Source organism: Cryptococcus neoformans, chromosome 1 (genome assembly GCF_000091045.1).
Source record: "Cryptococcus neoformans var. neoformans JEC21 chromosome 1, complete sequence".
NCBI lineage: Eukaryota > Fungi > Basidiomycota > Tremellomycetes > Tremellales > Cryptococcaceae > Cryptococcus > Cryptococcus deneoformans.
Window position 1 is genome coordinate 382722 of NC_006670.1, and position 23150 is coordinate 405871.

General features: G+C 49.0%; 11 protein-coding genes across 12 annotated transcripts; 4 read left to right on the forward strand and 7 right to left on the reverse strand.

Annotated features, from left to right (window-relative positions):
* Window positions 1-90: 90 nt before the first annotated feature.
* CNA01400 (expressed protein) lies at window positions 91-1827 on the reverse strand. Of its 2 annotated transcripts, none has more exons than XM_566605.1 (6): window positions 1749-1827; window positions 1484-1664; window positions 1303-1422; window positions 1042-1249; window positions 814-964; window positions 91-744 (listed from the first exon to the last, which is right to left on the reverse strand). In XM_566605.1, the coding sequence occupies exons 1-6, from the start codon at window positions 1819-1821 to the stop codon at window positions 236-238; spliced, it is 1242 nt and encodes a 413-aa protein (XP_566605.1). In that variant the 5' UTR covers window positions 1822-1827; the 3' UTR covers window positions 91-235. The 2 variants fall into 2 exon arrangements, with proteins under 2 accessions (XP_566605.1, XP_566604.1); XM_566604.1 differs by having other exon boundaries at window positions 1484-1703.
* Window positions 1828-1886: 59 nt separating this feature from the next.
* On the forward strand, window positions 1887-4175 carry CNA01410 (hypothetical protein). Its single transcript, XM_567090.2, has 4 exons — window positions 1887-1964; window positions 2020-2797; window positions 2860-3239; window positions 3331-4175. Exons 2-4 carry the CDS (start codon window positions 2232-2234, stop codon window positions 3801-3803), a joined length of 1419 nt encoding a protein of 472 aa, XP_567090.2. The 5' UTR covers window positions 1887-1964; window positions 2020-2231; the 3' UTR covers window positions 3804-4175.
* Window positions 3893-6056, reverse strand: CNA01420 (oxidoreductase, putative). Its single transcript, XM_566607.2, has 8 exons — window positions 5706-6056; window positions 5511-5644; window positions 5240-5444; window positions 5025-5183; window positions 4742-4955; window positions 4543-4661; window positions 4251-4467; window positions 3893-4168 (listed from the first exon to the last, which is right to left on the reverse strand). The coding sequence occupies exons 1-8, from the start codon at window positions 5902-5904 to the stop codon at window positions 4036-4038; spliced, it is 1380 nt and encodes a 459-aa protein (XP_566607.1). The 5' UTR covers window positions 5905-6056; the 3' UTR covers window positions 3893-4035.
* Window positions 6057-6143: 87 nt separating this feature from the next.
* Window positions 6144-8327, forward strand: CNA01440 (expressed protein). Its single transcript, XM_024656175.1, has 3 exons — window positions 6144-6223; window positions 6278-7870; window positions 7950-8327. Exon 2 carries the CDS (start codon window positions 7506-7508, stop codon window positions 7809-7811), a length of 306 nt encoding a protein of 101 aa, XP_024511856.1. The 5' UTR covers window positions 6144-6223; window positions 6278-7505; the 3' UTR covers window positions 7812-7870; window positions 7950-8327.
* On the reverse strand, window positions 6148-7063 carry CNA01430 (expressed protein). The gene is made up of 2 exons (XM_566609.2): window positions 6940-7063; window positions 6148-6869 (listed from the first exon to the last, which is right to left on the reverse strand). The coding sequence occupies exons 1-2, from the start codon at window positions 6982-6984 to the stop codon at window positions 6204-6206; spliced, it is 711 nt and encodes a 236-aa protein (XP_566609.1). The 5' UTR covers window positions 6985-7063; the 3' UTR covers window positions 6148-6203.
* On the reverse strand, window positions 8315-12591 carry CNA01450 (conserved hypothetical protein). Its single transcript, XM_024656176.1, has 7 exons — window positions 12367-12591; window positions 11361-12309; window positions 9660-11276; window positions 9150-9508; window positions 8971-9078; window positions 8791-8916; window positions 8315-8740 (listed from the first exon to the last, which is right to left on the reverse strand). Exons 2-7 carry the CDS (start codon window positions 12203-12205, stop codon window positions 8526-8528), a joined length of 3270 nt encoding a protein of 1089 aa, XP_024511857.1. The 5' UTR covers window positions 12206-12309; window positions 12367-12591; the 3' UTR covers window positions 8315-8525.
* Window positions 12592-13271: 680 nt separating this feature from the next.
* On the forward strand, window positions 13272-13899 carry CNA01460 (expressed protein). The gene is made up of 4 exons (XM_566615.2): window positions 13272-13371; window positions 13424-13438; window positions 13519-13627; window positions 13698-13899. The coding sequence occupies exons 1-4, from the start codon at window positions 13351-13353 to the stop codon at window positions 13799-13801; spliced, it is 249 nt and encodes an 82-aa protein (XP_566615.1). The 5' UTR covers window positions 13272-13350; the 3' UTR covers window positions 13802-13899.
* On the reverse strand, window positions 13846-16358 carry CNA01470 (glycosyltransferase, putative). Its single transcript, XM_566618.2, has 8 exons — window positions 15424-16358; window positions 15337-15371; window positions 15264-15268; window positions 14900-15204; window positions 14669-14842; window positions 14594-14619; window positions 14356-14540; window positions 13846-14299 (listed from the first exon to the last, which is right to left on the reverse strand). The coding sequence occupies exons 1-8, from the start codon at window positions 16237-16239 to the stop codon at window positions 13923-13925; spliced, it is 1923 nt and encodes a 640-aa protein (XP_566618.1). The 5' UTR covers window positions 16240-16358; the 3' UTR covers window positions 13846-13922.
* Window positions 16359-16556: 198 nt separating this feature from the next.
* CNA01480 (expressed protein) lies at window positions 16557-18868 on the forward strand. The gene is made up of 4 exons (XM_024656177.1): window positions 16557-16933; window positions 16986-17905; window positions 17955-18010; window positions 18062-18868. The coding sequence occupies exons 2-4, from the start codon at window positions 17322-17324 to the stop codon at window positions 18748-18750; spliced, it is 1329 nt and encodes a 442-aa protein (XP_024512091.1). The 5' UTR covers window positions 16557-16933; window positions 16986-17321; the 3' UTR covers window positions 18751-18868.
* On the reverse strand, window positions 18655-20386 carry CNA01490 (conserved hypothetical protein). The gene is made up of 8 exons (XM_566620.2): window positions 20193-20386; window positions 20019-20130; window positions 19866-19966; window positions 19579-19804; window positions 19386-19525; window positions 19268-19337; window positions 18969-19211; window positions 18655-18908 (listed from the first exon to the last, which is right to left on the reverse strand). Exons 1-8 carry the CDS (start codon window positions 20278-20280, stop codon window positions 18884-18886), a joined length of 1005 nt encoding a protein of 334 aa, XP_566620.1. The 5' UTR covers window positions 20281-20386; the 3' UTR covers window positions 18655-18883.
* Window positions 20387-20401: 15 nt separating this feature from the next.
* On the reverse strand, window positions 20402-22253 carry CNA01500 (alternative oxidase 1). The gene is made up of 6 exons (XM_024656178.1): window positions 21900-22253; window positions 21763-21842; window positions 21349-21710; window positions 20887-21297; window positions 20582-20836; window positions 20402-20523 (listed from the first exon to the last, which is right to left on the reverse strand). Exons 1-5 carry the CDS (start codon window positions 22159-22161, stop codon window positions 20746-20748), a joined length of 1206 nt encoding a protein of 401 aa, XP_024511858.1. The 5' UTR covers window positions 22162-22253; the 3' UTR covers window positions 20402-20523; window positions 20582-20745.
* Window positions 22254-23150: the final 897 nt, after the last annotated feature.

A 23150-nucleotide genomic window follows, 5' to 3' on the forward strand; every position in this document is an offset into this window, starting at 1 on the left:
TGAGGCAGCCTCGGGATCAAAAACTATCCACAACGTCGGGTTTGACAGATTAAAAAATCAAAAGATCAACTTTGCAGTACATGATGAGATGCATTTAATAGTACAGAAATACAGAAATCACATATGGGTACTCTCCGAGCAAACCGTGAGACGTGGTATCGTTCTCCAGAAACCAAAAAATTATAAAATTATAAAAGTTTTCTGCTTTATCCAAATCTATCCAAACAAACCCTGATTAGAGTATTCTGACTTCAAGCATATCACCATCCTCACAATCCATGTCGCCAACAGTCATATCCTTCCCCATCGTCTCACCATCAAACACCAATTCCATTTTATTCGCGTCATCCTTTGGTCTATCGATTTTTTTGCAGTAGAACCGGAGGACAGTGTGTGCTGTCACAGTCTTTGCGACCTTCATCCTCGCCTCTTTACCATCCGCACCCCTGACCACAAGCTTGATCGAATCTTCCGCTACTGCAGGGGAGTCGCTGTTGGCGCGGGCGAGATTTTGGGTGTAAGGATTTGAAGGAGGTTCGACGACAAGGGGTGCGAGGCCGGCGTATAGTTGAGAAGCGCCGACGGATTGGGGTTGAGATTTGGATTTGGAAGCCGCAGAGACCTCAGCATGGGCTTGGGGGATAAGTTGAGGGGATGGTGAGCGATCAAAGTCGAGGTCAAAGTTTTCGATCCGTCTAAGTCGTTCGGCTTCAAGTCGGTCCCAGTAAGACTTTTCGTAGCCCTCTGATAGATAAATACCATTTGCAAACGTTAGCGACGACGATACAGGGTGAAGAGAGAAGAATGACGGACTCATTTCCACAGAGGATCCTCCGAGGATACCAAGTTGTCGTGCTGTATCTCGAGAATAAACTCGTTTCCCTTCATAGATCAAGATGATATCGTCGGGAGCCCTTTGGAGCTTATCGCCCATCACTTCCAAAGCTCTGAACATTGTTTCTTCCTGCATCCCGGAAAGAAAGAAAGTCCCAAAAGTCAGCTCACTGTTTGTGATGTTTTCTGGGAATACACATGACTTACTCGGCGAAGTTTCAAAGTTGTAGGCCGTTCGTACATTCTAACGGCGGCAGCGGGTGCATTAGCTTTCTTAACAGGGTCCAACTCCATCTTGACGACTATATCGACGACTTCTTCCTTTTGCGGTGATGATGCGACTGGAGATATAGCTTGAGGTTCGAGATCGTCATCATCTAACAAGTCTAAAGCAGACCCTCCTCCATACATCCGCCTGTCTGTAGGTTAGCATAGGACCAACGGCAGTCAAGAATCCGAAAGACTTGCTGGACTAGTTCTCGAAGTTCTTGATTCTTCTTTTCAGATATGACCGGTGGAGGCGTGAGCTCTACTCTTCTTCTTTCCTTCTTTTTGCCACCTCCGTCCTCTGCAGCAGTGGTCGTGAACCTGTTTCGGGTCAGTCTATTTTCAGTGACAAAGCTCAGCGCTCAAGACATGAAAGACTTGCAAAGAAGTACTCCGTTCCCGATCCCGTGTTTCAGTACTTGCTCGTGCAACACTGCTTCTCTTCCTCTCTCTTCTCTGCTCGTTGGTTTGCCTGGCCCATTCCGGCAGCTTTGACTGGGGCTTTCTTGAATTTAAGCGCTTCTTCTTCTTGCGCCCGCTGCCTTCGGGGTCTTCTTCCGAGTCTGAGGGTGCGGGAGACGGAGAACGAATCGGAGGCGGCGCTGCGAGAAGTGTTCAGCCAGAGTCTCCGCGCAGACGGTACGTACTGGTCGCCTTGAGATTTGGCTTGCGCTTTGAGATGAAAAAGTCTGTTGAGCTGTCCGAGTCCGAGTCTGGCATTGTGCGTGGAGGAAAGAGAGATGAAGAGCGACATATTTTGGCGCGGCTCGAGTTTGCTTCTGCACTGCACGATGCCCCGGCTCCCCCTCCCGCTGCCCCGTCTCACGCTCTACACCGGCGGCAAGGAGTGCTCTCTCTGCGAGGTGGGTCCGCAGCCGGCGAGTAGAGTACAGCGTAGAGTACAGCTCACAGCCACAGGTCGCAAAGCAGCAGCTCGCTCTCCTCAGAAAGACACACCCGTTCGACCTCACACTCTTCAACATCCGCGCACCACCGCAAGGCGTAGACCCGCGCGAGGCAAAAAAGTGGAGGAGACTCTACCAGTACGATATCCCTGTTCTCCACCTGGAGGACAAGCGGGTTCAGAAGCACAGGATCGACAACGGAAAACTCGCAAAGGTGCTCGAGGAATGGAGGGAGCAAAAGCTGAAGGAGCTGGAGGAGACGAGCGAGACGGTCGGGGAAAGCAAGCAGTAGAGCATCATCAAGTCAAGAAGAGGTTTGAAGCCTATCGCTCAGTGTTACGCTTTCCGTCCCTGCAGATTACCCAAGATACTACTCCTACATGCAATCAGATGCCTCCAGACCCACCGTGGCGTACACCTCTCGGCCGAACTTTTTTCCACCTCCCTTCTCCCGTTGGAGAGTATACCCAGCACGAAAGCAACAAGGCAGAAGGGGAGTCTGCAAAAGGCTCCAGCTACACCGATATCCTAAAAAGAACGTTTAAAGACTTTAGCGATGTGTCTGTAGGATCCGACGTAGAAATTGTCCATCTGCACCGGCAGTACCCTCCAAAGGCATCGGCAGCAGCAGAGGAGGAATTGGAAGAAGGGGAACTGGAGCAAGATGACTGGACTGTCGATATCGAGCCGATGAGGGGCTATGTGGAAGACGATTCCAACTCTATCATCTTTGATGACGACGATGATGGCGAACCTCCCAATGAGCCTGCTGATCTACCATCCTTCCATGGGCAAGTCATACATGTCCTTCCCTTTACTCGCAATTCGTGACTGACTAGTATAATATATATAGCGAATGCTGGAACTGCCTCCAACAAGGCCACTCTCTAACTCATTGCCCATACCCGCGTAACCACCTCCAGATCAACCACTCTCGAGAACTGTTCTTTTACGCGAGGGACAACCTACCCCCTCCACGGACTGAGCGGTACCTCCACGATTATTTGAACATGCGAGTGACAGTACAGGAGAAAGAACGGCGTTTGGAATTGCTGGGGAAATTCCGGCCGGGGAAAATTGGGAAAGAGCTGGATCACGCTGCTAGGATGCTAGTCGATGATTCGGATTCGGGTGAGATGCTGGTCGATGAGATCCAATGGGATAAGCGCGAATATGAATGGATTCAGAATATCGCCAAATGGGGTTATCCTCCCGGTTGGACAACTGCTTTGAGTATGCCTTTTCTTTCCCCTTTCTTCTCTCCAAACACCTATCACGTATACCGCTCGCATCGTCCGTCACGAGCTGACGGAGAAATATACAGACCCGATAGAATTCCTGAAAGACCGGATATCTTCACTTGAGGCATACGATACGGCTTACAGGCTTACACCCGAACCTGGAGAAGAGCTTGTCATTTTTGGTGCTGATGATGATGAGGATGATGAAGGATCAAGTATGCGTGATGTCACGCTTGGCAATGCCGACGAGCGGGAAAAAAGTAAAGAAGAAGGGGACGATGGGAGTGAGATGAGCATTGTCTCTGATTCCCCTTCCCCCTCTTCCTTGCCTCTGTCGCCAGCATCATCCCGGTCACCCCCAACACCATCAGATATTCCGCCTCCGCCATCCCCGCCCCCTGACTTACCGCCTCCGCCCCCACCACCTCCATGTGATCTACCACCGCCTCCTCCTCCTAATCGATGGGCAGACTACCACACAGACATGTTTGCCTCTTCCCGACTTGTGGTATATGATGAAACTCGACCATTCGTCCTTGGGACATACGCCCGTTAGGAACCCTTTCCTTTTCATAAAACCAACTTTGACCGTAAACTCATGGTCTTCTTGCTATCACATCTTAACTAGACACAGTGTAAAAGGGCCTGAGGCACAAAACAATAGCATAACGACATGTACAACCTTTGCCATCTTGTCATTCTATCCTCTTCTTTTTGTGTGCCCAACTGTAACTTCAGCCCCTTTTTTGACGTCGGCTTCTAATGTATACTGTTCGCTACATAACTCTTTAAGGAATAGAAGAGTGTTCCCCGGGAGGAGTCTTGGTCTCCTGACCTTCCTGACCTTGAAGTTCGGTGACACCGTGCTTCTTGGAAGTGTGGTCATGAGTTTCGCGCTTGACGAGCATCCTTGTCCAAGCACTATTTCACAAACACAATAACGACTACTCATCAGCCACTACTATTCTTTGTTTCCTCTATTCTCTTGAGAACATATACTTACCGCTCGTACTGGACAGCAGGCGCAACAGCCACACCAAGTTCTACAGCAGCATCAAGCGGCCAATCCAAATTCCTCAACAACTGTCTACCAATTAAGATGACATCCGCCTTTCCTTGCTCCAAAATATCATTGGCCTGCTCAGCGTCGGTGATGATACCCACACTACCGATCAAGAGGTCGGGGTACGTCTTCTTGAGATGCGCGGCAAATGGGAGTTCTGTTTTTTTTAAAAAAGATCGAAAATGATTTAGCTGCTGACGGCTGGTCGGGAGACACATGAGGGACAACCTACGGTAAGAAGGACCGGGGGCGATCTTTTGACGGAGGTCGTTACCACCAGAAGAAACGTCCACAAGGTCAACACCAAGCTCAGCAAGCTTTCCAACAAAAGCGGTAGTTTGCTCGATACCCCTGATCATCATTTCTCTTGTCAGCCTTATCATTGATTCATAATTCTTAAAGAGGTGAGAAGAGACTGGGAGAGGACATACCACCAGACCCATTCGCCATTAGCGTTCTTCTCTTTACCGAGAGACTCCTCGAGCCAGTCGGTAGCACTAAGCCTGTAGAATAGGGGCTTATCCCATTTCTGACGGACAATTTCGGCAATCTCCAAGGGCAGTCGGAGACGGTTCTCAAGAGAGCCACCGTACTTGTCCGTTCGCTTGTTGGAGATGGGGTCGACAAACTCGTGAAGGAAGTAGCCTGGATAATAAAGTTAGTACATTAGAGCGGAGAAGGTATATGGGACGAGTAGAAAAAAGTGGCACATACCGTGCGCACCGTGAATCTCGATAAAGTCGAAACCAATCTTGCTGCACCTTTCGACAGTGTCGGCGTAGGCCTTTTTCAAGCTTTCGAGATACTCGATGCTAGCCTCAATAGGGTCCGGGTAATCGCCTTCAAGGAAAGAGATCTCCGAAGGGGCAACGACTGTGCGCAAGTTAGCCCAGGCAGCTTCAACCATAAAAAAAAGACTAGATACATACCCTTGCTAGGCCAACCACCGTTCTCTTCCGGGACTACAGAGCCCTTGGAATGTCCCTTCTCGTTCGCCTCCCTTTCATTCCAAGGCGCAGGGGTTGAAGCCTTTCGACCAGCATGAGCAATTTGGATCCCAATAATACCCTTGTTGGCGTGGATGTACTTGACGATACGTTGAAGCTCGGCAATTTGAGAGTCATCCCAGAGACCCTACATCGACGTAAAATGTCAGCATCGCGCAGTTTGATTTCTTCTTCAGACGAGATGCCATTTTACCATGTCTTCAGGAGAGATCCGACCTTCGGGAACGACGGCAGTAGCCTCTACCATGATACTACCCCATCCTCGCAAAGCCATGCTACCGAGATGGACAAAGTGATGGTCGGTCGCACGCCCTTGATCGGAAGAGTCTACTCTCATACGTCGGTCAGTTCTCTCTAGACCGTACACTGACTGCCTGACAATACTTACACATGCACATGGGCGCGACAAAGGCTCGATTGTGGAAGGTGACGCCACGGATAGTGATGGGCTGGAAGAGCTTGGGAGGGTTCTTGTTCTGCTTGTACTCATTGTCATCGAGGAGAGAACCGATGGGCTGTGGTTGCTCTGGGAGGAAGGTGGGGTAGCCCTGGACCTTTCTGGCGGGGTATGGGAAGACGTTGGACATGGCGAGTGTGAGTTCTCATGTAGATAAAGGTGAGCTGGTTTGTTGTTCTTATTTTTATATCTGCAGCCGTCCCGACGATGGCGGTATCGGCGGCTTCTTTGCTCAGTAAGCAAAGTGGAGGCGGCTCATGATGACATAAGTAATAAACTGGAGATGTGCCTGGGCAAAGTACTACAGCGACTTTTGCCACGGCAAAACTTTAGAACTGCCGCTTGGTTATATTACATGCTACAAGCCATTCGCAAACTACAACAGCACGTATCACATGTCACACTACTTGGTCCTCCCATCTTTATGCGCTACGGCATTCGAGGACAGAGTAATTCCTTCCCATACTTCCATGCTTCGTTAAGGTCACTCATCGTCGCCCTAGGCAAATCTTCGTGCCCAATACGTGTATCACGAGCGTCAAATAAGCGGTTCCCATTACTGATGAACCTCTGTTTGCGCTTCCTAGACAATTCCCTCCATTTCATATCACCGTTCCTATCTTCATCTTCCGCCTTGTCCACCTCCACTTCCAGAGCTTGGCACCACAAGGCCACAACCAGACCCTCTGCATCCGCCTCACATACTTCAACAAGCATCATGGCCACATCCCAAAAGGTTTCCAAAAGGTAAAAATCGGCAGTATGTATGAAAAGCCATACGGCGTCTAGCAGACCGAGGTTGTCGTGTACGATTTGCGTATAGTTGTTGGATCTGTCATTCCGAGGAAGGTTGGACTTAAAGTCCCGAAGAATGATAATGACACCCCGGAAAAAGGCCTTATACAAGTACTCGTCCAGCTCGACCTCGGCAGTTGGAGGAGGTAAACCGACAATCTCGAACAATCGGCAGCAGTGATCAAGGACACCCAATGACTCCCCGCATAGCATCTGCTCGTCGACAAACTTTGCAGAGATATTGACGAACGTCTCAGAAATGCGTGATTTTGTCTTTTTGTCGAGAAGTGTTTCAAGGAACTGATTAGAGCCGAAAAGGCCCCATCAGCATTTACTCAGGCAAAGTCTGTCTGTAATGGAGCCTACTCACACCCAATGTCATTGTCAGTGATGTGCGAAATATGAGGTTTTTCATCGGGGGGGTTTTTACTTCACCATCAGTTTTGTTGTCAAGAGTCTTTGAATTTGGCGCATCGACCTTGTCATTTTCATTTTCCTCCACATCATCCCACTCTGGTGCACTGGCTGCGACTGGCCTAGGCTGTAAAGGCGCTCCAGCATAATACTCAATATGCTCTTCTCTCTGGGAAGACCAACTCGATGCAGCCGGACTGTTTATAACATTCAAACTCCCCATAAATGGATCTATTGTCCCATGGGAGACAGAATTTGAAGCTTCTCTTCCCATAGGACCGGGTCGAACGATGGATCTCTGTGCGAGAGGAGATGAGGGGGCGGAACCTCCAGATTGGTCCGGATAAAGTCTCCGGTGTGGTGAGCTGGGCATTTGTGCACTGGGACTCTGGATGATAGCTATACTAGACTCGGCGTAAGGCGCAAATGGGGGATCAAGAGAATCAATAAAACTGTCTTCTTCGTCCGACAGATCCGAGCCGGGAGAATGAGGCCTATGATCAGCGGGATTGTAGTCTCTGGATGTACGGCGCTGAGGACTCGGAGTTGAAGGCCGTGAGGGCGAGTAAGAGGCCAGAGCGTCGAAAGAAGAGGCCAAAGGAAATTGTCTTTCCGGACCTTGACTTGTCGAAAATTCGACGTGAAGTGGTAAATCGTCCTCATCGTCGTCGAAGTCGAGGTGCAGTGATTCAGCAACTAAAGTTGAGATGTGACGGACCGGAGAAATCTGAGAACCAAGTGGTGGGGGTGAGCGAGGCCGGTTACGAGGAGAGTGGGATCGGGGCGGGGTATGAGGCGAGGTACGGCTCGCGATCGGCAAAGAGCTAAATTGAACGGTAGGCGTGCGAGATCGGTCAGGTAGTGGTTCGTCCATGTTACTTTACGAGGTGAGTTGCAGAGTTCCTGACTGTAGCTGAGTGTCCGGGCCAAGTTGGCCTTTGGAGCATGGCTTATGAAAGAATGAAGAGAAAGAGCTACTTTTGAGGAAGATGGCATGTGTCAACAACAACAAAAGCAAGTGCCAGATGATTCGCACCAGCAGAGAATCTAGTACTAGTGAACGTTGGATGACAGGAGATCCGTGCGTCAAAAAAACGGTCGCGTCGGTTTTATCGCCAACTCCGTCGTCCTTTTCTGGGATAGAAGTCAATCAGCACTTGAGTCCTTCATCCGCATATTCTAGCAAGATGAAGGGACTCTGTACCTTCGCAAGTCCATCTACCAATAACCCAGAGTCATTAGCACATGAATGTGAAAGAAGATGGTGGTTCGCAACGTAAGGAGCGAATGAGCTCAGTTCACCCCATTCGTATCTAGTGTTAATTATACGCGCATATGCATGATGACGCCAAAAAAGAACGTCGATTCGTTCTAATCAAAAAGCAGCTTTTTGGTACATAGAGTCTTGTTATTGGTACAGTAAATCTAGATAAACAAAAGCTAAAGATCACAACGTCTTGTATCCTGGCGACCATACGAATGGCAAGAAAGGAAATGTCCAATTTTATTCTCAATCCACAGCGCGCTATGACTCTCGGGCGATTAATCCTCTTCACTCGTTTCACTCTTCTTCGACCGCTTTTTGCCGCTCCCACTGCCACTACCACTTGCTGTTGAGCTTTGCCGTCTGCCGCTACCTTCGGGAGTAGACTTGATGCCCTTGTACGTCTTGTATTGAGACTCAGACATAGGTGAGCCATCAAAATTGGTAGGTAATGGGTGTGTGATAGCACATTCTTGACCTTGTTCAGATTTATCTGAGGAACGTCAGCACACTCGCATCCCTTTTTGGCTTGAGTCGGCTCACGATGTCGGGTCAAAGCGTCAAGACGAGCAAACTTCTTTCCACATCCTTCACATTCAAATAGTCGCAAACCCTCATGCAGAAGCATGTGTCGTTTACAATCATGTTGTCTGGCGAAACCGACGATAGCTAGACAAGATGCTGTTAATGAGAAATTGTACACGAAAGACCAACAAAATATACCTTTGGGGCAACCTTCGTAAAGACACTTAAACGGCCGTTCATCGTTGTGCGATCTCAGATGTCCCTTGAGATTAAAATGCCTTGTAAACGTACTTCCGCATCCAGGCACTGGTTCCGTGACATCAGCGCTTATCTTTTTACGACAGAAAAAGGCCCAATCATGGAACAGGGTGACTCACCCGGACATTTGAAGATCCCACTATTCGTCCTTCGACTCGTGCTGGCCACCTCTGTCGCTACACTGGTGACCTTCATCTTTGCCACTCTCGCTGGCGCCTGCTGCTCTTCATACAGTCCAGAAACTTGAAGTGGCGTAGCTGGTGCGATGATTGGATGACCAGGGTACATACTGTCTGGCATGTCCATGCGTGGTGAATGGTGAGAGAAGGATGAGCCTTGAGAAGATATAGATAAAGCGGGTGATGCGGAGCGTATTGAAGATGTTGATGAATGCCGAGAGTGGGACATTGCATGACCTCGATTGGAGGGGGGAAGCAATGAACCATCGTCGCCTGTAATACTTTGCAAGAACTCGGCGCTATGTGAACAAAAAGATAAAGATTACACAGCCTCAGCACAGCCCTTTTCAAGATAAAGCAAGATACACGATCTACTCCCCTGAAATCGCTTTGTGGCAATTTCCAGGAACTGATTGGAATCAAGGTACACAACGAAGGAAAGATACTCACGTTGAGCCACCAGCTCCCACTCCCCACCCTGTACCACCTCTTCCAAAATCTTCGCTCCTCGCAGCTCGCCTATGTCCCATATTCACGCCCCTAATTTGACCAACCGATTTACCCATGAATGGCGAACTAAACTCCATACCGTATCCAGGTGTTCCTGCCCCCATAGCAGGGTGTTCCCCACCGCCAAATGAGCGACGGCGAACGGTTGCATGAGACAGAGTGGGAGTAAGGAAATGTTGCTGTGCGGGTCCTGCTGTCGCGGGGTGACCAACCAGGCCCGGTCCAGGAACCTGACCGAATGCAGTCTGTGACCATGGGGCTGATACAGTACCGGACATTTCAGGAGTTGCATGAGGATATAGCCCCATCGATTGATAGAATGCCATAGATGTCGGTGAGAACTCGCCAGGTTCATACTTGGGAGGAGCTACGTTCGTGTTCAGAGAGAAGCGAGCGCGTTGAGCCTCTATTTGAGTGAGCTGATGCAATTGGTCGGGATCGAGTCTAGGCAACTGTCCAGTCTGCTGCTGCATGAGCAGCTGCTGATACACCGCTTCATTGCTCTCTCTTCCTGGCAATAATCTCGGATCAAGCGTAGGCTGGCTGCTGAGCTCGCCTCCTCCCAGGCCGGCCTTCCATGCGCTCACAGTATTGCGCCATTGCTCTGAGACATCAACATATCCAGGCTGCATCTCAACATTCGAAGGGGGCGGTTGAGCATTACCTGCGCCGATGAAAGCGAGGAACGCTTGTCGATCAAATGAATCAGCCGTAGGAGATGGTATGATGGAATCAGATTTGGCTCGTGGGCGACTCGGTCCTGCTATTCGCAAGGTATCGCTAGCCCAGCCTTGTTGTTCGTATGACTGCATCTGCGCCGCAAAATCCATGCCTTGCATTTCTACATCCTGATTGATCTGATCTGAAGATGATGTCCGTGGTAAAGGGTGCGATTGTGGAGGTGGAACGTTGAAACCGTCTTGCTGCTGATCCTGTTGACTTTCTCCTTGTCCTTGCGGTCCTTGTCTCTGAGCACCTCCAGCCCGACGAAGAGCAGCATCAAATAGGCCTCTGCCTTCCTTCAATCCACTTATCGGTGTACTGGGTTGGATACAGATCATCGGTCCATCTGCATTGGGTGCAATAGGGCTGATACCCGCCATGCCAGTCAAATGTTCTAATGCTGGATTTGACGGCGGAAATAATCCTCCAGCGCCATTATTAGCATGTCTTGTGTGCGACTGATTCAATCCTTTGGAGTGATTGTTTGATGTGGATTGAGTCACAATACTGGGGAGAACAGGAGAATTGGGAATGATGAGAGCTGGAGGCGATTGCGGTTTGTTGAAAAATGGAGAGTTAGGGTTGGTACGTGGTGAAGAGGATGCACGAGGATAAGTGGGCTGCCCCATGCTTGGAGGTGAAACGACATGATTGGGCGCTTCTGTTTGCGATGCCTGTTGAGGTGGAAACGGGCTTGGCGATCGTGAAGCAGGAAAAGATTCTGTCCGCACATGGTTACCTGTCGAAGTCGGGACTATATTGGACTGTGATTGTTGAGGAAAAGGTGAAGTTGTTCTCGAAGGATACTGCGAAGGGTGGGAGGTGTTCGATATTCTAAAAACGTAAAACATGTTAGTATATCACATGTTGCAGGGTATTCTTGGACAGGGTCAAACGATCTTTTCAAGAGATACTTACACTCTTTGTAATTCGTTTTCAAAGGGACTTTCATCCCCCATCGTCAACATATCCTCCATCCCATTTGATTGACCCTCTCCTTGAGCATACTGCTGCTGTTGCTCCACTCCAATGAACTCTTGTCCCCATTCTCCTTGCTGTTGCTGCTGTTGTTGTTGTGGCCGGCCCTCACTTGCAGCGTCATGACTAAGATACGGAGAAACTTGATTAGAGAGCATTGTGTCATTCATTGAACTTGCTGTTCCAGGCGGCAAATAATCCATTCCGGTCGAGCCTGCGCCGGGTCCAGAGGACTGGAAAGAACTATATTGCGGCTGTTGAACGCTGGCATAGTGGACTGATTGTTCAGATATCCTGCCTTCTCCCCATGATGGCTGTTGTGAAGGTCGCTGAGGCTGATTACGAATTATTTGTTCTGGCCCAAACATGATGTCGCCTATAGGTGAAGAGTATCCATTACGTCCCAATCCGTTTCTCTCACCTCGCTTCGGCGCTGTCGCGATGAGCGTCGAATCTTCTTGTGGATTGAACGGCAGAGACTCCTTTCTCAATGACTCTTGTCTTCTTCCGTTGATCACACCGTAACCATCCGCAAGTCCAGACATCATATCTAAATATCGCTTATTACTGCTGTCCTTGCTTGGATCTCTCTGCTGCTTTCGAGTTTGCTCTGACAAGGATTGCGGTTCGTCGACAAGAGGAGCGTCCGAGTTGAACTGCTGGTGTTGCTGCAGTGCTGAGTAGGTGTAGTTGGCAAAGGAGGATGTGGATGTGGAGGAGGAGCGACGGACTGGTTGCTGGGCGAAGATGGCGTCGAAGGATGGGGGTGAGGCTGGATCTGCCATTTTTTTGGTGGATTATAGGGGCGACTGATAGAGTTAAGTGCGCCAGTCAAGGAGACGGCAACGGGCAGTTCCGACGGCTGTGCAAGATAACGGAGAAGTGGACGCTAGGAATGGCAGGGTGAATATAATGTATAGGGAGTGGATGCACAGGAATTACCTACTAGATATCTATCCGTTAATTGCTGGGTGTTGTTTATTAGAGTTGATTTATTATTGCGGGCTTCGTAGTGGTGGTGGGGGGTGGTGGGCGGAGGGGAGCGATCGGGACAGCCAACAAGCCGGCAAGGAACCACTGCCACGCGGTCAAGTCACGGGGAAAGTCCGAAAGTAGTGGAGAAATAATGGGCACACGGTGCGGGAGGCGGTGAAGGTGATGCAGCTCTGATGCCTTTGCGAGCGATGGAAAAAGGAGACAAAAAGGGAGACCAGTTCCTCAGTGGCGATGCCATTAAGCGGGAAGCGGCAGTCGCCGGTAGGTATCCCGCTGTATTTATCGCCGGCCATTCGTCATCACCGAAAACCGAAAAGGCACGAGCTTCCTCTCTTCAGCCTCCTCTGGGCAAAAGCGGGCATGCATGCCAGTACTACCCCTTCGGGTGAATCATCTTCCTTTTTCATCTTTGTTCTCCGGTCGTCTTAACCCCTTTTCCTTTCTCTTTTTTACTTCCTTCTTCACGTTTGCATCACCTTCTTCTTCTCGCGCGTTGCGCCTTGGCTAAATGCGTGGCGGGGGCTTGAGGCAAAAGATCTCACATGACCGAGTTCTACGTTTGTAATCGGTCGGAATCCCGCTCTTTTGTCGCGAATTTTCTAATGCTTTTTACCTCCACCCTAATAGAAACTATAACTAGAAAGCAATTCCTAATTCGCCTGCTAATAGAATTAATCAAATCCTATGATAAGAAATGATTTGTCGGGAATAGGTCGGGCGAAGACCAACAGCCAGAATGGGGATTTACAAATTCGCTCGCCGGAATACAAATCATTTTCAAAGTCCACGCACTAAAAAGCAAAATCGGGTACATAATTATGCATGCATATGATGCAGCAGTTTGACCGGAATAACGAACCAAGCTCATACTTCGTTGTTGTCCTTTGTCTTCTTTCTTTCTCCCCAAATCTCCCACCTAGCATAGCTTTACAAAATGAACACTGCTGGCTCAGTTGTGAGTGTCACGATCAGCACAACTGGTTCGGAAACTGACATGGACTTTCCAGGCTTACGGCTGGGGTGTAAGTCGGCAACTCTCCACCTTCACCCACACAAACCGACTTTTTTGGTCCCAGGATTAATACTAATAATCAAGCAATAGGCCCTCATCGTCGCTGCCGGTGTCAGCTTCTATTACGCCAAGAAGGAGATTGACGCTCGTCGCAAGGAGGCTCAGATCAAGGGTACTAGGCCTATGGAAAAGCTCTCTTGTGCGTTACTCAAACCGAAGCCTTCACATGGTTCCATGCTAATGTAATGATGTGTTTGTCGCGTATATAGGGGAAGAGCGAATCGCTAGGGAGCAACAGCAGGGCGTGCAACCATCTTCCATCACTGACCAACTAAAACAAGCATCAGCCAACAAGCCGTCAGGAGGGACTTAGCGTGGCCCATGCCACATGCTCGAAAGATCGGACCGGCGATTGTACACTATCTATGCTATTCATACATGATCTGCAGTGAGATGATCGTCATTCTCTATCAAAAATTACCATTACTTTGTCATTACACCAACATCTCTTCCTCCGTTTCTTCTCTACTCTCCGTAAACTCGCCATTGCCTCCATCTTGTCCATCTGATTTTCCCTCGGCCACTTCTTTGGCCTTTTCTACCTCTTCTCCAAGCGCTTCGACTTTATCTGAAGCTTCTTGCGCTTTCCTTGCTGCCTCCTCGGCCGCTTCCTTTGCTTTTTCCTCAGCGTCTTGTGCGCTTTTGTCGGCCTGCTCGGATGTTTCGTTGGCCTGCTGCTCTGCTTCCTTTGCTTTTCTCTCCGCCTCCTCAGCTTCCTCCTTTGCCTTCTTCTCAGCTTCCTCAGCTTCTTTCTTGAGCTTCTTCAACCTTTCGAATTCCTGGACGCCAGGATCGGCACCTCGCCATCGGCCTGCCGAGGCAAATTATCAGTGATGGGAGAGTCAAAGCGGGTCAGGTTGCACGTACCAAAGAAGCCATGCCAGCTTGCTGCCCAATTGCGTTGTTGCTCGTCGCCGAACGGGCTCACACTCGAAAAGGACCCAGCGGGCAAGATCAAGACATCACCAACCCGCAGAGGGTCCTTTTTATGTATGAGATCGTCTGGCTTGAAGCCGTATCGGGAGATTAGATATCGGTAAACACAGTCAGAGCTAGATACCGGACGTTATCGGGGTGCAGTCTCGAGAGAATGTTATAGACTTACAAGACTCCTGGGCCAGTCCACTCGAGCTATGATCAAAATCAGCATGCATCAGGCCCTACTGCCCACGATACTCACAGCCGTCTCAGGAATGAACTCTTCACCATTCTTCTTCGCCTCCTTCTCCTTCCTCGCCATCTCTTCCGACTTGCGTAGAGTCCTTCCGAGAGCATCAAGGAACACTGGGTGACCAGGACGTGCCATGAAAGTCCATTGGGTGATCTGGACAGCTCGGCTCAGGCCGACTTCTCGCTTTGGTCCAACATAAGCACGACTGCGCCAACCGACTTTATCATTGCCCCTACTTACCCAGTTGTGCCAGCCAAAGTCTATAGCATCCGATTCCACGCTGACCACCAAAGAAGGCTGACCGAGCTCGGCTCCATCATCTACTAATGGTCCGTCGTAAATGGTGGATTTGCCAGTCGAGACATCTACGTCGAGCTCTTCATCGATAGTACCAGCATCGTCAGGAGAGAAGGAGGAGAGGGGGTGGGAGGAAGGAAGATGAGGAGAGGTGGATATGGAGAGGATACGGGAGAGGTGGGTGAGAAGGGGGGAGGTGTGGTGGTTGTATGGGTGACCCCATTGGTCAGCGTGAATGATGGGCGCGGCTAGGGGAAAGGACGTCAGTGCATAATGTCTCAGGCTAAAACGCGATCGAAAGGCATACTGTCGCTATAAGACACGACACGTCAGCATGTTTCAAGGCCTGGTGCCTCAGAGATCTGGACTTCCTGACTCACCTGTCAGTGTAGATACCCCCTTCCACCAGCATCGCCTGCGCCCGTAGTTAATGCCTGTGCTTAATTACGAGCTAGCGCATCGCTCACCATGTATCGGAACACATCCGTCTTGAGCACCTGCCTCGGGAGATTCTTCCAAATCTTCTCAGCCTTGGTTCCGCCAAACATTCCCCTCACCCAGTTTTTCAAAGCATTGTCATCGTAGTACTTGATTTCCCACTCTGGCATTATTTCTTTCCACCTTTGGAACTGCCACGGTAAATCATCCACAGACTTCTCTGTTGTCATGACCTGGTTTGGTCTGGGAGGTAAGGGCGCGATCGGTGGCCTCAGCGATAGCCTCGAGAGGACGATCGGGAGAAAAGAGGGCGGCGGATTCGGGGGTGGTGTACCTGGGGGCAAAAGGTACTCTTTATAAGTCTCCAGTAGTTCAGCTGTGTATGCGGATAAGGAAATGTTTCCAATCTTGAGACCATACTCTTCATAATCATGTTTGGCGTCATAACCTTGTTGAAGTTCTTCGATATGAGCGAGCATATACCTCTCAATTCCGCGGACAGGGACAACGTCCGGCAGTTGTCCCTCCCATGCAAACCCCTCACCCGAGGGCACATCCTCATCGACCTCTTCGCTATCTCCCCAGCCAATCCATTCTTTCATTTTACCAACATTACCTTTGTTTGCCGGTATCTTTGGCTGCGAAGTTGCAGCACTCTCGTCGCTCGCATCTGTCCCCGGCCAAAAGCAATGTGTGGCAGGGGACGTGTAGTCGTATATCGAAGATCTAGGGAGGGTCGATGAGGATGACGAGGAGCGTTCGAAGAGGAGAAAAGTCGAGCCTAGGAGAAATAGGAGGAGAAGAGGCGAATAACGGGTGTAGCGAGATGAGAGAAGGGACAACATTTCGCCGCGAACGCTAGTGTAATCGTCCCAGTGGAGCGACTTGAGAGAAAATAAGTGCCGTTCCCAATAACCTATGTGGGTGACGGTTTTTGTTGCGATTCCCAAGAAATGCAAAGCGAGGACACGGAAAGCAGAGGAATGAAAAAATGACCGACGAAATCGATATTGCGTGTGAGGCATGCCGCCGTTCGGGCACACAGCAACAACAAAAAGGTGGAGGCCCAACTTCAGGGAATCCGTAGTCGCGTTTCACGATGCGAGCTATTTCAGCCTCAAAACCCGGATTCTAGCCCAGATTATCACATTTGTTGCTCCGGATCGCCAGAGCTCCATTGAGCCATCAGAACGGCCCATTGAAACTTCCAATGAACATCTCGGACACTTTCAAAAACAACATCTACAGAAATGCCTGCACCACCGACCCAAAACCTCGCATCTGGCCCTCCTCGGGCACCTCGAAAGGGTCCAAACCCTTTCCTCATCATGGGCCTCGTGGTTCTCAGCTCTCTTGCCTTTTTCTCCGTTAATGAGAAAAGACAAAGCGAGTTCAAAGCGAAGGGTCAGAAACCTGTCCAACGCACGACAAGTCCTTGGATGCGCTCGGGAACGGAGGGCGAGAAGATTGATTTGCCGTCAAGACGGTCAGTTGAATAGCAGTCGAAAAGGAAAGGGAGATGGCAAGAAGATCACCATGGTAAGATCAGAAAGGACGTGGGATTAACTCTGATCTGACGAAGAATGGATAGTATCACCAATATCACCTACATTGCATTGAGTATGAGACATTTTGACAGACGTCCTATGGGTTTCGAACATGTACGACATAATTACTGAAAGGATTGTCGTAATCGCAGAAGGCCATCCACATGAAAGGATTGAACACAGCGTTGGTACTCTTACAACAAGAGCACAAAGGTCGCCATTGTTGAGCTTCTCTCGTTATGATCGATAGCTGTTGTCTTCGCAACTTGTTTCTTTCTGCTTTGGCATTCAGAAACCTCTTTTTTTTTATCACCTGTAAGCCTTCATTCCAACATACTTAGTTTAGTTTCGTCGCACTACAGCATCCTGTTCTACACATTATGACCCGCAATTCTCTTCCCCATATCCAAAGCCGGCCGGATGTTATTTCAGCGCCACCCAATGCGCCCCATGACACCCATAAGAAGGAAGCTTCATCCGATAGCTCCAACCGCGGAGGCCCTTCTGTCGACGCAAATATCGGTCGCAACAAGCAGGCTGCTCGACAGTATAGCGGAGTCTTCTCACCTCTTGGTACTACGTTCGGCCTTGAGACGCCTCAGTTGGCTACTCCAGAAGTGACTTCACCTGATACATCTATGATTGCCGTCCACGGCTCCGTGCTTGGTTCACCTTTCCCTCCTGAAATGGGTAGGGGCAAGCACGGTCGTTGCCCTTTCTCTGACTGGGAATGTTTTGCCGTTACCCAGCAAAAGCAAGTCGGCATTGTTAATGCAGGTTCTACAAATCCTGCTGATACCATCTCGGATCACGATGCTGAGGTTGAAGTGTCTGAAGCAGCCAAGGACTCTTCCCCGGTACACAATGACAGGATCATCGCCATCGATTTCGATGATGTCTGCACTCAAAACATGCTTGCTATGATCACAGAGCACAATACCGAATATGGAACCGATCTGACCTTGTGAGTACTTTCCTTTGATATCCGTGATGTCCGAGCTGATGTCATTTAGAGATGATCTCGAAACCTATGTCTTCTGGCAGAACCGTGGCTGGGGATCTCCTGCTGGCATGTGACTCCTTTCTGCACACCTAGGCTTGTGCTGAATGATCTTTATAGACGTTGCCCGCAAAGTCAAGATCCTTAACCAACTCCTCCCAAAAACAGCACCCATTCCAGGTTTCGCCGCAGCTCTTCGCACTCTCCACTCATTCGGACATCCCATCCACATCGTCACATCCCGTCCGGAATCCGATCGTGAAGCTGTTGCAGAATGGCTAGAGCAAGAGGGCATCACTATCGGTCTTGGTCCTGAAGATGTGATCGCTGCTGCATGGTTTACAGGGACATATTCCAGTGCCTATCCTGAAATTGGGGAAAAGGGCGATACGGAAAGCGCAATTGAGAGGGAGAATGTGCTGAACGATAAATTAAAGGACATCTGGAAGGAAGGTGTGGGTAAAGGGAAGGGTGGCCTGGGAAAGCTTAAAGTTCTCCGCCGCATCAACGCAGCTCTCTTCATCGACGATCACCACGGGAACCTCGAACCAATAGTCAAGGCCGAACCGCCGATCCCTTGCCTCTTATTTGGCGCCTATGGCTGGAATCGTTCGCGTAGTGGTCTGACATCTCCTGTTGAGCTCATGGACTATGATGAGCGAATGTCCAGAGGACTGGCCTTCCCATTTGAGGAGATCATAACAGGCAAGGACCATGGACTTCATAGGACAAAGACCTGGAGCGATGTTATCAAGTGGGTCAAAGAGTGGGATAGGGAGGCTATGGATGTTGTATGCTACGATACTTGATTAAATAGCAATACAATACTACTGTTCTCATCTCAGATCCACCCTGTTAGATGTATTGGAATAACCAGGAATATTGTCCGCATGTGTTAAGGGGATAGAGCAAACTGTAGTAGTATTACTCGAGTAAAAGTCTTTATCCTCGTTGCCAGAACCAAGTGCTGATAGGTGAGGCAGGCGCGTCAGCTTTTTGGCCTCAACCATTACATCATAAAGCTTACTTCTTTCCACTGAATCCCAAACTCGATAATCTGTCAACCTCTTCATCGGTAAGCTTGAACGTCACAGCTTTGGCATTTTGCTCCGCCTGACTCTTATTCCTTGCACCACCCAAAGGTATAGCGCCCTTACACATGACCCAATTCAAAGCGACTGCTGAATGCGTTACCTCGTACTTGTTGGCCAAAGTACCCAGTTCAGAAATGAGGGGTTCAAGTTGTTCCCAGCTATATTGGGAGCTGAACCTGTCAATTAGGTCAGTTTACGGACACTGTAGCCATCTGGCATAATTAAGGCATACCTTCGTCCAGGAGGAATAGGGTTAGAAGCATTATATTTGCCCGTCAGGCGTCCCATTGCCAACGGGGAATCTGAAACAATTGGCTCATACGTACTTGATGATAGAAACCAAAACTTACAAGCCAAACAAGCGATGCCCCTCTTTTTCATCTCTTCCAGAAGCCTATTCTCTTCAGGTAGTTGGCGGAGAAGGCTGAATTCAATCTGATTGGAAGCAATTTTGACCCCATGCTTCTCCAACAAATCGCTCATCTTGATGCTGCACTTCATTGGCACCTGTCTGCATTATGAGGTTTTTTTTGAACGACTCACAGCTCATCCTTGCTGAAGTTAGAAACCCCGATAGCTTTGGCTAGACCCAGCTTGACACATTGAGCCAATCCTGCTGCTATTTTCTCATGGGAATTTAGAGAGATAGAGGAGTGCAACTGATATAGGGGGACTGAATCAAGTCCCAATCTCTCTAAAGAGGCCTTTAGATGCTCTACGACTGGGGGATTGAAGAGGAAAAAGCCATTTCTGGTGGGGAAAGGGAGGACTGCAAGTACAAAAGGTATTAGCTAAAGGTTCTGGCGCATTGATGATGGCAATAGACGTACATTTGGTCGTAATGTAGAGCCTAGCTTTATTTTCTTCAGACGTTCCTTCTTTGATAAGACGACCAATGATCCTTTCGGATTCACCATTACCATAGGCCTCACTAACGGATGAATCAACCTTCATATTGCTGATCAAGTAGTTGATGCACTAACGCAGTGTCAAAGAAGGTCAATCCAGCCTTCACAGAAGCACTCCATGCCTCCTTAATATTCTCGAAGTCTTTGGATTCATAGCCCCAGGTTTTATCCCCCCAAGACCAAGTACCTAGGGATATAGTCGATCACCTCTGCAAACTAGCTCAATATTACGGAGGTGTAAATACTCACCGATGGCCATAGGCGGTACTTGGGCTCCCGCAATGGTCGCCTGTTTAAAGAGAAGACTGGTAGCGGCGGTGGTCGTAACGGTCGCCATTATGATTTACCAATGAAAATATCTGCTCATTCAGTGCCTGTTGTAGAGTAATTGAAGCTGTGGATATCTGATGGAGCTGCTGCTTTATCTATTTCAGCAGATACTACCATTCGTAACGGACGGAGATGCATGACGGCGGAAGGAGGTGGAGAGATAAGGCGGAGATAGGTTTTATGCCCGTTAAAGAGTGCATGGAAAACTAGCTCCAGACTCCGAGGCTTCCCGCTGGCCGCAGACTTATCTCTGTTCCTCAGTTTCTTATCAGTCTGTGCCTGTACCTACTACCAACGCCAAAGCTTACAGCAGAAAATAGAGGGGCTTTAAATTTCGAACATGAGGATGCAACGACGAGGGGAACACGACTATAGTAAGATAATGGGACAGTTTGTGGGCATATTGATATGTACAACAAAGGTATATAATGATATGGGTATTAACTGAAAACCTTATTGTTTTTTATGAGCATCATTCAACGAGCCCCTTACTTTTTTCAGAGGCAGTCATGAGTTTTTGCTGCTGTTCCAGAGCAAATCTGGCAGATTCTTCTCGTGTGTAGCTAATATATACAGTCAGCCCCATTTAAGGTCTACATATAAGGTCACTCACCCCCACTTGCTGCCACGTTCCTCAGGACTAGCCTCTGACAATGCGAAAGGATTGAAGTCCCTCTTTTGATCCAAGTTGGCCAAAGAGTGGTTGACAAACCTGTGGGTAGCTTCATCGGCCCGCACAGCCCTGATCACATCGAGAAGGGACGAGCTTGCTGGTAATCTCCAGTAATCGATAGCAATCGCAGGTGCAGGCATATCTTTCCATTCGGGGATAAGACCAGCCTCCATATCGGAGATACAGTGCGTGTAGGTACGAACAGCTTCTTCTTCAAGCGCACCAACGAATCGATGGGCGATCCTGGGGGATATGAGATAGGTGAGGAAGAAAGCATTATAGAAGACGCCTTGAGCGGCTAGAACGAGTGCCCGAGTGAAGATGCCAGGCTGAGCAATGGTCATGAATGTGCTTGAGGTCTCATCAGCCGAGTAGCGAGTTGAGATCCAAAACAACACTCACAGAAGGTGCATCCTTTCGTTCTCGGCCTCCTCCAACAATGAATGTATCCATCCACCATCCCTCTTCAACAATCTCATACTCCTCAAATGTCTCAAGGTTCCGCCAACCATACCAGGTACCCCGGCAATGGACTCAAGAAGGATGATTCGGAATAACCACTTCTGGTCGGACAAAAGCTTGCCCTTGGAGCGTAACTCGGCGATGGGTATGGGTTTCTGAGCAAGCACAGAAGCGGGGACTTCATAGGGGGTGTAGCCGGTTAGCAAATCGAAGCACTTGCGGAGGAATTTGACGGTCTTGTGAGCGGCTTTGTCGCCAAATGTAACGGGGGCTCTTCCCACGACCTGAACAGTGTTGAGTTCCTAGCGGCAAGTTAGCTCCTACTTTGCAGACAGACATCGACGGGAAGCTTACCTTCTCGGTGTATATGGGATTGAACATTGTCCAAGCGCCGGTGGTCGAAGCATCCGACAATACATTGTGCGAAGCTTGATCTATACTGCAGGTGTCAGCATTCTATTCTCTTAGTCACGTAAATGGTGTTGCGTTACCTTGATAGTGCGGGCCTTCCACTCCCTTGCCTTCTGATCCCACAACAGGCCCTTGAGATTTCTCCGCCTCCCTTACACTGGGCCGTAGTGATAGACTAGCACGGTTCATATTGCCGGATTGAATTTTGGCCTTGGTAAAAATGGAAAAAGTACGAGTACTCGAATAGGCAGAGCGGAGGGTCATTGGACCGCCGATCGAAGGTCCACCGGCAAGGATGGTGGAGCGAGCAACATTGCCGGACCGGAGCAGAATAGCAGACATGGTTGGGTTGGTTATAGTAGGTTGCTTGAGGGTAATCCGGGAAACAGAATTGCAAACGCTAGCTAATAATGGCGAGAATTGTATCTAATTGAGTTGTACTTTGGTTTTCGATCGCATCCATCCTTGAACAATTGGTAGCTTTATATACCCGTTCAATTTTTCATCTCGCCGCCTGATTTCATTAAGGTTACTACCAATTTTCGTCATGGGAACAGCCAAGATGGCCTATTCCTTTCCTTTGGAAACTTCACAATTATTGATCTCTTTCCCGAGTCGATCCGTTGATAAACCAAATGCGGTTCTTCATACTTCCGTGCCGGGGTATACCATGGCATAGTAATTAATGGCACGGATAGTTGGTTTCTCCACGATATCCGAATATTTGGTAAGATGGAGGGAGATATGATTCACAAGTTGCGAAAGATTCCGATGATATAGATAAAAAAGGTGTTAAAAATGATTAGGAATTGACGGAAAATGAACACGAGTTGGAGACACAGCACAACAAGCTTGAGATAAATTGCCCGGTTTGCAATTTGGCCATTGCCCATTGGTCGGCGACCGCTTTCGCGACTCCCTCCGATGTGGATATCGAAGTTCGGGAGATATCGCAGTTCGTTCATCGTCCCCCACTCTGTTCAATCGTCGTCGATCACTTTCAATTCTTCTTTGTATGTTGACAGAGCTGTTAGCGTAAATAGAATATTCTCATTCTTCCTTCTGCATATAGACTGTTTTCGTACTTGTATGAGAGTCCAACGTGTACGGTTGCAAAGGCAGAAGGGTTAAAGCTCTTCTGTTCCGGTCACCAAATGCGGTAGTGATACGACGATGAATGATGGAGGACAGTCCACGACGGTTGATATGATTCGATGAACGAAACGACCAAGCAACAAAGGTCTTGAGCCTTGGCACGACCTTGATTTACGCAATATTTTTGACTACTAGAAACTAAAAAGCCCACGGAAGTCGAGTCAAAAGCCATTTAC

Bases quoted from the DNA above. Each gene is read 5' to 3' on its own strand.
- CNA01500 (XM_024656178.1), bottom strand. From the start codon at position 22,161: ATGTCTGCTATTCTGCTCCGGTCCGGCAATGTTGCTCGCTCCACCATC. The intron at 21,843-21,899 runs GTAACGCAACAC...CCTGCAGTATAG, and splicing joins GGAAGGCCCGCACTATCAAG to ATCAAGCTTCGCACAATGTA. The intron at 20,837-20,886 runs GTGAGTGACCTT...TGTATATATTAG, and splicing joins GAACGTGGCAGCAAGTGGGG to CTACACACGAGAAGAATCTG.
- CNA01430 (XM_566609.2), bottom strand. From the start codon at position 6,984: ATGAAAAACCTCATATTTCGCACATCACTGACAATGACATTGGGT. The intron at 6,870-6,939 runs GTGAGTAGGCTC...GGCTCTAATCAG, and splicing joins CACTGACAATGACATTGGGT to TTCCTTGAAACACTTCTCGA.
- CNA01480 (XM_024656177.1), top strand. From the start codon at position 17,322: ATGACCCGCAATTCTCTTCCCCATATCCAAAGCCGGCCGGATGTTATT. The intron at 17,906-17,954 runs GTGAGTACTTTC...GATGTCATTTAG, and splicing joins TATGGAACCGATCTGACCTT to AGATGATCTCGAAACCTATG. The intron at 18,011-18,061 runs GCATGTGACTCC...TGATCTTTATAG, and splicing joins TGGCTGGGGATCTCCTGCTG to ACGTTGCCCGCAAAGTCAAG.
- CNA01410 (XM_567090.2), top strand. From the start codon at position 2,232: ATGGAGGGAGCAAAAGCTGAAGGAGCTGGAGGAGACGAGCGAGACGGT. The intron at 2,798-2,859 runs GCAAGTCATACA...TAATATATATAG, and splicing joins GATCTACCATCCTTCCATGG to CGAATGCTGGAACTGCCTCC. The intron at 3,240-3,330 runs GTATGCCTTTTC...AGAAATATACAG, and splicing joins CGGTTGGACAACTGCTTTGA to ACCCGATAGAATTCCTGAAA.
- CNA01470 (XM_566618.2), bottom strand. From the start codon at position 16,239: ATGTTGTCCCTTCTCTCATCTCGCTACACCCGTTATTCGCCTCTTCTC. The intron at 14,843-14,899 runs GTAAGTAGGGGC...GTTGGACCAAAG, and splicing joins ACTTTGGCTGGCACAACTGG to CGAGAAGTCGGCCTGAGCCG. The intron at 14,541-14,593 runs GTAAGTCTATAA...TCCGGTATCTAG, and splicing joins TGGACTGGCCCAGGAGTCTT to CTCTGACTGTGTTTACCGAT.
- CNA01460 (XM_566615.2), top strand. From the start codon at position 13,351: ATGAACACTGCTGGCTCAGTT. The intron at 13,628-13,697 runs GTGCGTTACTCA...TCGCGTATATAG, and splicing joins GCCTATGGAAAAGCTCTCTT to GGGAAGAGCGAATCGCTAGG.
- CNA01400 (XM_566604.1), bottom strand. From the start codon at position 1,821: ATGCCAGACTCGGACTCGGACAGCTCAACAGACTTTTTCATCTCAAAG. The intron at 1,704-1,748 runs GTACGTACCGTC...CACTTCTCGCAG, and splicing joins GCCAAATCTCAAGGCGACCA to CGCCGCCTCCGATTCGTTCT. The intron at 965-1,041 runs GTAAGTCATGTG...TCCGGGATGCAG, and splicing joins CAACTTTGAAACTTCGCCGA to GAAGAAACAATGTTCAGAGC.
- CNA01440 (XM_024656175.1), top strand. From the start codon at position 7,506: ATGTACGGCGCTGAGGACTCGGAGTTGAAGGCCGTGAGGGCGAGTAAG.
- CNA01420 (XM_566607.2), bottom strand. From the start codon at position 5,904: ATGTCCAACGTCTTCCCATACCCCGCCAGAAAGGTCCAGGGCTACCCC. The intron at 4,956-5,024 runs GTATGTGCCACT...TTTATTATCCAG, and splicing joins CGAGATTCACGGTGCGCACG to GCTACTTCCTTCACGAGTTT. The intron at 4,468-4,542 runs GTAGGTTGTCCC...TAAAAAAAACAG, and splicing joins CGCCCCCGGTCCTTCTTACC to AACTCCCATTTGCCGCGCAT.
- CNA01490 (XM_566620.2), bottom strand. From the start codon at position 20,280: ATGGCGACCGTTACGACCACCGCCGCTACCAGTCTTCTCTTTAAACAG. The intron at 20,131-20,192 runs GTGAGTATTTAC...CTATATCCCTAG, and splicing joins AGTACCGCCTATGGCCATCG to GTACTTGGTCTTGGGGGGAT. The intron at 19,805-19,865 runs GTACGTCTATTG...TTGTACTTGCAG, and splicing joins GCTCTACATTACGACCAAAT to TCCTCCCTTTCCCCACCAGA.
- CNA01450 (XM_024656176.1), bottom strand. From the start codon at position 12,205: ATGGCAGATCCAGCCTCACCCCCATCCTTCGACGCCATCTTCGCCCAG. The intron at 8,917-8,970 runs GTATATTTTGTT...CATCTTGTCTAG, and splicing joins TTACGAAGGTTGCCCCAAAG to CTATCGTCGGTTTCGCCAGA. The intron at 8,741-8,790 runs GTGAGCCGACTC...GACGTTCCTCAG, and splicing joins TGACGCTTTGACCCGACATC to ATAAATCTGAACAAGGTCAA.